The following is a 10,526-nucleotide window of genomic DNA, read 5'->3' on the forward strand; positions in this document are numbered from 1 at the left end:
ACTTTTTTTCTAGGGAATATAATCTATCTTTTTCTGGAGAAACATTATTTCTCACCATGATTTTACACATAGCATACTTGATCCGTTTTTATTTTAATCATAATACATAAGAATTGAAATTTTTAGGATGGTTTTATAATTATGCCACGCAGTGTACTAAATATAATGACTAGTTGGTAACTGATTTGTATTTTAAATTTACAGTCAAAGTTATGGGTGAGTGTTGAAAATATACGAGATTAAAATGAAAAGTATATTGTACATACCAGTATTTTTAAACTCAAAAATCCATATTAATGTAAATAACCAATCAGAAACTGATAAATTGCTTTTCGGGCCTTCCATTGGCCAGTCGCTTCCCCGTGCTCAAAGGGACACCTAGAAATCAATCTACATATCTTGAATCCAAAACCAAGCCCTAATAAAAAAAAAAGAAAGAAGAATTTAATCGCTTTCAATAACTTCCTACTTCGAAACAGTCTGAAATTATTATAATCCATTTTCAAAAAATAGAAAAAATCTCAAACTGCCTATAATTCCTCTAAAACCGTTAAAAATTCTGTCATTATCTCAAGAGATCACATTGTTCCAATACCAAAGACCGAATTAAAATATCTAATTACAAGGTCTTCCCATTATTCTTTCTAAACACAATGGTAAACGGTGAAATCGTTAAATATAGTTTTGTCGCTCAAGGCAATTCACAATTTTCAAAATTCCCCCCTGATTCAATAACCAAAATCCGATCGTTAACACACCGCGAACGAAGGAGTAAATAGCGCAGTTGCCCAATATCTAGGCTCCGTTGAAACGGAAAAATCCCCCAACTCTTTCCGCGGTCTGGCCTACATCTCTTCGTCAGAGAAATAATTCGGGCAGAAGGACGGTGACGCAGCGTGGTCGACCATATGCCGAGGGACGGTTCCAGCCCACGGATAATTACAAGGGATGCTACGCTGCCTTTAGGGGGTAGGGGGCGAGCTAAAATCGGAATGGTGGGGCGCGTGGCTACATAAGGATGGTACCGACCTCCGAAGGGTCGCAGTCGGCTCGAAATTTCGTGAGGTACCGCATCCCACGTTCCCGCTCGTCGCCACGACCACGCGTTTCGTTTCACATTCGGATTGTTTACACAAATGAACTCTATATTATAAAGCAATCACATAGACGTTCGTGCGTTTTATCAGAAAAATCAGTGCACTTTGAAAAGAAAAAAACAGTGAACCAGTGAGTGGATTTAAATCATCGAAGAAGACAAGTGTAACTTCTATCGAACATGGGGATCTCGTGGTTCGTCTTTTTCACCTGGTGCATCGCTTACGTTACGAGTTTCGACCTTGGCCCGATCATCAGGACTGCTCAGTGCAGATCGCAGTGTCTCAGGAAGCATACAGTTGATGGGAATTGCGATTGGTACTCGGGGCAACAGCAGACTACTTGCAGCATGGTAATTAAAGCTCCTTTTTCTATCAATTCTTCTATTCCTTCAAGAATTCTTGTAACCGTTTATTCGAATAATAAAACGTCGTCTATTTTCTGTATTTAATTCTTCCAATTCTTATTACACTAACCCTAAAGTAACATATGTACTCAGACCTAATACTTTATAATAGTAACGTTCACAAGAATCTACTCAACATATTTCTCTCGAACATCTCTAACTCACCATTTCGTATGCTCACGTTTCCCTCCATCGACACCTCCCTCCACCGAACGAGAACCGGCTGCGTCTCCTCACGAAGATTTCCTAGCTCCACGGTGTGCACCCAATGCGACACTTCTAACTTTAACGTTGACCCTCTTTCCCCAGCCCCCCCTGACACACAGTGCCATCGAACAACACGTACCGTCTCGAAATTCCCCCCCCCCCCCCGGAAAAATCAACATTCCTCGATCCCTGGCTTTCATGTTCCTCCAGGTCGTTCCCAACAAACGATCTTTCGCGTAGTCACGGAAATACATCTCCTCGGAAGAATTTTCCAACACAGGCTATTTCTCTCGGTGTGCCGTGGCAGTAGGTGACGATTCGATCGTCTGGAAATCGGATAGGGACGTTCCCGGGGCCGGCGATAAATCTCCGATGTCGGTTTTATGGGGCGCCGTGGAAAATCATGGTGGTCCCCCTCAACCCCTCGGCCCCACCCTCGGGGCCACCCTTGGCAGACACGTCGCAGATGGACAGATGGGAATCACGATTAACTCACGCACAATGCGTGCATGGAACGAACGAGCGCGCGCGTGTGCACGCTCTGGGCGTTGCTCATTTGCCGTGCACGAAGGGGGGTGTCCATTAATTTCGGGGGAAATCGATGCCATCTTGCGCGCCCCCGTACACCCACGGGGTAGTAGGTGGAGCAGAGAAGGAAGGCGTCTCGTGTGAGCCGTGAACACATTCCGCGTGGATTATTATCGAAGACTGAGAATCGAGAAGGGGACGAGAAAAGGGAGAGATAGAGAGAGAGAGAGAGACAAACGATGATGATCCATTCAAATTTATGCCCCGGGAATAGGAGTCCTCGAGACTCGTTTACCCCGGGACACATTAGAATAACGATTCTCCGAGGAGGCGAACGCGTCGCGGAGGTGATGCTGGCTTAACGAAGGTCGCGACAGGGGGAACACACCCCCCTTCCCTTTCGTTCGGAGAGAACGACGACGAAGTTACCGCCCCGGATAATGACGATTATTCCACGACGTGGAATATCGTTTCGCCGCGCTTTGAACCGTCCGCCCTTTTCGTGGACGTAATTGTTTCATTATCCTTTGAACAATCGGGCGTAAAACGACGCGGGGTGGCTTGGGGAGTGATCGCAGTCGAGCAGACACGGTAAATTGTTTCGTGAAGCTATGCCTCTGCTTCGTGCATCCCCTTTACTACGGAGTACGCATTTGTTTTACGTAATGTCTGGGAAGCTTGTTACGAGTATAACTATGAGGTGTAGCTATAAGTAATTCATTATTTCTTGACGATATCGGTATTCGTTTCCTGGGGAAGTAAAGAATCGGTATTGTTTAATTTATGTTTACAGTGATTTCCTTGCATTGGACAACATAGATAGTCGATCCATGATCCAGACGGTACTTTTAATTTAGAACACGTCGCTTTGGAATTCGAAAAATAGTGGATTTATTGGTACACCTGACATTAATTTATTATTGTGGTGGAATTGGTATAGCTAAATACTGTATGCAGGTACTGGAAATGTTTACGTGAATTTATATTTCTATAGAGTAATTTAGAAGAAAAGAAGAAATTCCTTTGATTAGTGCTCTTTGCTAAATTTCGCTGCAGCTTTTAAAATACTTTGGCTTAAATATTCGAGTTCAACAACAGCTAAAATTTATTGGTAATTTTAAAATATAGATTGCTTGATACATTCATAGATAGTTAGTATTGCCTTATTGTACATCAAATGCTGGATTTTGTGTTTCATATCTAGTAGTACAGATAACTGACCATTTAATTGCACACTAACTTGCTCCATAATAACGAAAAATGATTGAAAATTATCTGTACAAATGAATCTAAAATTTGTCACATAAAATTCCATTTGAAATCAATTTTTTACGTTTCTGAGTCACTTTGTACAACGTAAATTGTTCTTCAATGAAAAATCTAATGATCAAATATCGAAAGAACATGTACAAAATAGTTCAAGAATATTCATCGACGATATCGTAATCGTGGCATAATCGTAACACCGCATGTACTTACATAACGAACGAACGTAACATGACGCCGCTACACGGTTCTCAAAGTGTAAAGGCTCGTAAAAGAAAAATTCCAAAGCACCTGTTAAGGTTCAGAGTACACCATCAAAACGATCATGGACGAACGATAAGCGCTCTACGAGCGGCCATTAAGCATTATTTTCCTAGAAAACATCGAAATCGATGAAGGAGTCGACCCACGGTACCGCTCAATTATGTCTGAAAAACGATCGTTTCTCGTGTGTTTAATCGTAATCGTGCCCGGCGATCGCAATCAACGGCTCCCGGTGATTCGATCGGGGGGCATCATTCGGAAACGGACGTCGACGGCACGGCGGCGTTTCGGTCGTTCCATCAAATTTCATCGAGGGCGACGATGATCGTACCGTTATCGAGTTACGATCGGCGAAGGGTCGTAAAAACGGCTTCGTCCCCCTCGTACTCGGGAAATCAATGGCCGAGCTGTCGCAAAGTGAAATAAACTGGATAAAAGGGGCTCGCGATCGTCCTGGACCTCCTTCATTCGGAGCACTGACACAGAGATCCACTGGCTTATAATCTCGGGAATGTGGGTTATCGAAAGGAGACAGTCTTTGTTCGGTACATTAAATGATTGCAGAAGGAAGTTTTTTATTTTGTAGATATTGCGATAGATTTTCGTCGAATCGTGTTGATATTTTAAATCAAATTGTACTTCAATTATGTTAAACAGTCTGCATAGAAGAAGATTTGTAAAAGAAGTAGTTCTTCGAGATTGTACATTTGGAAATAATATACTTAATAATTTTCTCTCGTCAAGGTGCACTTAGGGAAACCAGTCACGTTATGTGCAAGAAACGATTAGTATGAAATGCAGACCGGCTCGTGTATGCACGTTAATACTTCGCAGAATAAATGCAATAATATATTTCATTAAATATTAAAGGAAAAATGCATACAGTATCTATGTCGTATTTCAATATGCACAACGGTTCGTTTAAGATTGATGTCGAAAAAATTGTCTACCCTGAATCTTTTTCGTGATCAATATCTATTCCAATCTTCCTATAAATTCAATCCATAAATGAAACTTCAGCGAACTCACTCTTCCGCAATATAGAAAAACCTACTGCACTTTGATTGTTCCAGGTTTATTTAACATTTTTCTCTCATTCAGTGCATAAATTTCCGGCTGAATTATATCCGCGAATTTATGAAGCACCCTCTATGTTAAAAGAAAACATTTTCATACGTGGTGTTTCCCTTTCTAAGTCCACTCAACGCGGCCCGCCTAAAAACCGTCGGAAAAAGGGAAGTCTCGGTTGGCTATGGGAAAAAGGGGGGGAGGGGGAAATTATCGCGAAGCTGTTAGACGCTGATGTTGCTTTTTTGGAGACGTCATTAGCGCGAAAGAAGGGACCTACGGCGTTTCTACGAAGCAGCCGGGCTTAGAAGGAACGCGCCGTGATGAAGGATAATCGAGAAAGAAGATGGAGGGGAAGGGGAGGAGGGGGAAGGTCTCTAAGAGAAGGGAAGAAAAAAGAATCTAGAAACAGGGCTCCACGAGAGACGGTACCCCAATAAATATGAAGACAACAACGACGGTGCCTGTTATGCCTGAAACAGGTTGGAGCTAATTCGGCCCCCTCCCACTTCTTCTATCTATCTTTCTTTCTCTCTTTCACTTCATCTCTCTTCCCTGTCCGTTCCCTTCTTTTTCTCCTCTTTCTGGCCTTCACCCTTTTTCCCTCCCTAGGTCCTCTTCCTCCTCATAGCCGCTTAAATCGCTCGATTCAACGGTCCCGGCCCCGATGGTTCTTATTCTCCCTTTCCCTCCTCGCGTTCCACGGGCCGCGTCGCGTTCCCTCTTCTTCGTCCTCTAACCCCTCCCCCTCCACCCAACCGCCGACGTGGTACCATCGTCCTTTTTACTCCGTGGATCCCGTGTGCGTGCAAGAGCTTTTTGTTCAACGTTCTGTGTGTTTGTGTGTGTGAAAGGGAGAGACAGAGAGAGAGAGATCGACCCTCCCTCTGGCCACGCTCTCGGTTCTTTCATCTGTATTTTTTTTTCTTCTCCTGTGTTACAGTGCTGGCAGTACTGCGAGGCCTTCGAGAACCGGTGGGAGAAGACCAGGACCGTTTGCGAGGGCGACCAGTATCTACATGTAAGTAAATTTACGGGTGAACCGGGCTTTTTGGATTAGGGGAAGCGCGCTGTGGCACGAGGGAATCCCCGGGCCCCCCTCTGCCCTCTTTGAGCCGGCTTGTACGGGGCAAGGGAAACACGGGAAACATGGAGCACTCGGGTCGTAAGGAAATTTGTGGTTCGCTCGGAGCAACGTTTTTGGTTCATTGATAGAGGTCGACTCGGTTTTATCGGGGATGTAGGATCTTTGGGGTGAAAAGTTGGCGGTATTTCGGTTTGTTTAAGGGGAGAAAAAGTATGCCAGTTCCTGAGATAAAGTTCATTGTAATTTGTATGAATGTTTGTCTATAGAGACATAGATTCATTTTTAGTTTCTTCAGTGACTTGTTTGTGTTTGTGAGAAATCGGTTGTAAGAGTATAGATATAAAACCTGACGTACTGATAAAATATATCATATTGATTAATGTACTCTGTTGTTAAACAATTCGTGAGATTGTAGAATTTGACAATGATTTTTATTTAGGATCGATTGTCGAGGTAGAATGTGTTCAGTTTTGTTTCAAAACAAGATATTGTACAGTAACTTCTAATGAAAAACGTTTTTCGTACTTATATTGAAGACTAGTAACAACACCGTTTTCGTTCACCTTGTTCCAAATCGAATTCAAGAAGTAGGGGCTGCAATATACACCTGTAATTGTTGTAACACAAACTCGAGCCGATTTCTCTCGGTTTCGAGACCCTATTCATTCAGGTAAACCGAGTTAACCTTCACCGTGTCTGATCCTCGCGGCGTATCGAACCGGCGGAAAATTGGAATCGATGAAGCGCGAGAAAAATCCCTTAACTTCCAAACTCTCAAAGTTAGGGGCGAAGAACGGGGGAGGGGTAATCGTTGTACGCCCGCGGCGAAGAAAGAAGGGTCCTCCGATAAAAGGGAGTCCCGACCACCGAGGATCCAAGAGAAAATCCTGAGAAACGGCTACCTGTCGATTTTCACGGAAGGCCGAGCCTACTTCGCTACAAGAGAGGACGTTCCGAAGTTTAGACTCTCAATGTATCGACCGACCGAGATAGGAATCTTTTTCAAATATTTGGGGAGCTACCAGGTTACGGTGAATGTTTGGATAGAAGCTTCAGGGAGCGTTCTCTACGGGCTCCTTTCGATTTTTGTTCGATAACGGAATGTCTCTTTTAGAGAGATCGTTAATTATGCGCCTCTAATGCGCCGTTCGAACGGACCGATGCCAGAACAGATAATTCAGGACCGAAATCTTCGATTCTTCTCATTTTCAACTGGAAGGAAGCGAAATTGTATTATAATAAACATCCGATGAATATAGAGTAAACAATATAAATGAAATAAACCCTCGTTGCAAGCCTCCCTTTTTCAAAAAGAATGCCCAAAGAAAAGATTTAAATTGTCTCGATGCGATTCTTCGAACAATACTAACGTAAGATTCATTCTCCAGTGCCCAGCCTGCCAGACAGCCTGCATCTTCCGTAAGACCCGGGTGGAGGAGAAGTATTTACCATCGATGCTGCCAGCGCCCAAGAAGTCGCCCATCAACCTGGACAAATTCGACGTTGCAGTGGTGATGCGCAAACTGTACAAGCAGTGGAGGGTGGATGGATACTATCCAGGTGACAGAGTGCCAAACTTGAGGCCAGACACCTGGATCATCGTCGCCGTGGAGGATGGAGTGAGACATTACAGTTGGCAGGAATGGGTGCCAAAGCTGGACTCACTGAAGAAAGGTCCTCTGTACGAAGCGACGATCTCCTGGACGGACGTTCAGAATCAGTTGCAGAAGCAGAGATCTCTGGAGCAGGTCAGGTTCAACAACCGTGTAAGACAGTTCTTCCTGGAGAAGTATGGAGAAAAGGTCCTAGCCGAATGGAGGAGTCAAGAGGACTCTCAAATTTCTGAAGAAATATTCCGGAGATTCTTCTTCAGGAGAAAGGACGATCGGGGCGATGAGTCATTGTCAGCTGACAATACTCCATCTACGAGCAGCGCGTACAACGACAGAGTGGAGAAGGATCAATCAGGAAACAAGGAGTCCTATGTGGTGTCCTGGGAGCCAGAGTCGGGCGGTCTGATGGGAAACCAAGTGGCCGACTCGAATTCTGCGCAGATCTCCTTGCTCCCTGGTACTAAATACCTGGTCAGAATCGCCTCGAACGACGGACCTGGAAGTTTTCCCATTGAAGTGGACACTAGGCCCAGTTCCGTTCAGGCTGAGAAGATGGCGACCAGTTTACTACCTGATCTCTACCCCTGGGACATTTTTGCCGCGTCCGTCTCCGCCGCCGTTTTGGTAGTCGTTGTTGGTATGTACAAGGTCTGCAGGAAGAGTAAAGACATCGAGGTGGAGGAAGTTTGATAGATGATACTGGTTTTGTATCGTCGATGATGATGACTATCTCAGGGATCCCTTAGCTCTAATGGGCTAATCGTTCTGAGGGACTGAGGCAACGATGAGGAAGGATCGTTGTCACTATCGGTGTATAAATGACTGAATTCGTCACTTGGAAAAGATCACAAGTATTTTGGAGGACTATATGCTTATATGGGTGATACAAAATTGGTGATCTTATTCCTGTCACTTAACCAAACTGGTAGATTTACTATTCAAAAATAAAATAAGTTCTTATGGAGTTTATATCAGAGAATTCTGCATGAAGATGAAATAAGGTTCATCTTTATATGAACTTATATTATGCCTTGTGAAAAAAAAGGCATGTCACTATTTGAAATGAAGCGATTGATTTTAGAACATCATATGTTTCCACCACAATTAAGTCCTTCGTTCTTGTGACATTTTCGAAGTGATCGATTCGACAACACAGTGTAAATTTTCTGACAGGTGTAAGTAGGTTAAATACGATGTAAAATAGTTTTCGAAGCATGTAAGCGAATCGAGGAGATGGGAGCAATGTTTAACCGAAGGAATGTACAAAAGAACCTCGCTAGAGATTATAAATAATAGTCGCGTCACTCATGCAAGCAGGAAATGTACAGATTCACGAACGATATTTTTATACGTAATAAGAATAGTAATTAACTTCTTGCTCAAACGCGCAACGAACAGACTGTAAAAGAGTTCCTATCACCGAGAAACAAGAACGACGCCCACGACGGTGTCCAACCATTGTATTTATTTGTAAATAGTAGCTCTGAAGCTTGTACATAGTTTTTAAAAGATAAATAAAATAGGTCTGATAACAATGTCTCTTGTCGACATAACGATACTAGCCTAAAAAAGAATCCTCTCGTTACCTTATTTTTCCCGTCAGAAAACGCGTAGTATGAGCGTTTTACATTTGATCCCCCATATTGTCAGCGTTTTAAATCCCTCTTTTGTCGAGGATCCACGTCCTGGTCGACGAATAAAAGTGAATGACGAGGGTTCCCTAGGACTTTCCATTCAATTGCGAAAGGGTCTACCGACTGTCTTCCCATATCGAATGGATTTACACCAGATTATGAGAGGATTGGACATTACACAGGAATCCTTTGGATCTATACTCGAGGATATTTCTTTGTAACAGGACACAAACAAGTTTCTCTGGAAATCAAGTTTTGTATCACGTTACAAATTTGAATTTAGAAATTCTTTTTTTTCTTAAATAACTCGTTTGTATTTGTGTGAAATTTATTGTCACGGTACAGATATAAAATCAAACGTAATGTTTTATTTATTGGTCGAGTATTTGGATTCAAACGGTTCGTCTTATTCGTTCAATCCAGAGATGGATACAACTACGAATGCAGGTAAGACTCAACATTACGGTGTACAATAATATTTCATTTTAATGATTAATGTCCTCATTTAAGTTTACTTCGAGACATAATGCCTATTATTCCGTATGAAAATATGTCTCAAAAATCCTATTGTATACCATAAAATGTTCCAAAAGACAAAACGAATAACAATAGAACACACCAAATTATACCTAACAAACTTCTGCCCTCGTTTAATACATATAATCCACATCCCCTAATAGACCATATAATCACAGAACATCTAAAATCCAATTAAAATAAGCCTGATCAAAGGGACCTCACGGGGATCATAATAATACTTCGTTCTACTAAATCACACGAATAATTCCCACGCTGCCTCATCGATCACCAAAATGAAACTCCCTGAATCAATCCTATAATCCGACGTGCATTCATCTCAGTTACATTTGTCCAGTACTATCCGCCCAATTACGTCTAGACCAAAATTAGAACCAAAGAACTGTTATTCGATCGGCGAGACCAGGTAGAGCCAATGAACCGAACCCGCCCCGGGGACTTCTCCCGAATTCCATCGCAAAGAAAGAAGCTTACGTATTATCCTCCCGAGAAACTTCCAGGAACGTCCATTTCCTTTCCCGCAGACGTACGCGCGCGAGGCGACACGAAGAACAGCACCTCCACCGAGAGGTGCATTGAACTTTCCCGAGCGAATAATAAACTCGTCGTGTGTCGACCAAAAAAAAAAAGAAAAAACAGAACGCCAACGGGGAGAGCCCCGACTGTGCCAGGCGCATGCACACACGCGTGTTCACGCTCGCCACCACCAACACGATCGTCGCGGACGAAAAAGTGTGCCGTGACCTCGAACAAGGTCCCGTTATCCAAGGCTTCGCCTTGGACGCGGTCGTCCTCAGTCTTGACTCGGTAGTCAAGCAAAG

At 43.2% G+C, this 10,526-nt stretch overlaps 1 protein-coding gene across 1 annotated transcript; it reads left to right on the forward strand.

The window, feature by feature from the left end:
* The first annotated feature begins 1,276 nt into the window (after nt 1-1,276).
* LOC107194388 lies at nt 1,277-8,224 on the forward strand. Its single transcript, XM_015584008.1, has 3 exons — nt 1,277-1,447; nt 5,778-5,855; nt 7,310-8,224. Exons 1-3 carry the CDS (start codon nt 1,277-1,279, stop codon nt 8,222-8,224), a joined length of 1,164 nt encoding a protein of 387 aa, XP_015439494.1.
* Nucleotides 8,225-10,526: the final 2,302 nt, after the last annotated feature.

This window comes from Dufourea novaeangliae, unplaced genomic scaffold (assembly GCF_001272555.1).
Source record: "Dufourea novaeangliae isolate 0120121106 unplaced genomic scaffold, ASM127255v1 scaffold39, whole genome shotgun sequence".
In the NCBI taxonomy this organism is placed as follows: domain Eukaryota; kingdom Metazoa; phylum Arthropoda; class Insecta; order Hymenoptera; family Halictidae; genus Dufourea; species Dufourea novaeangliae.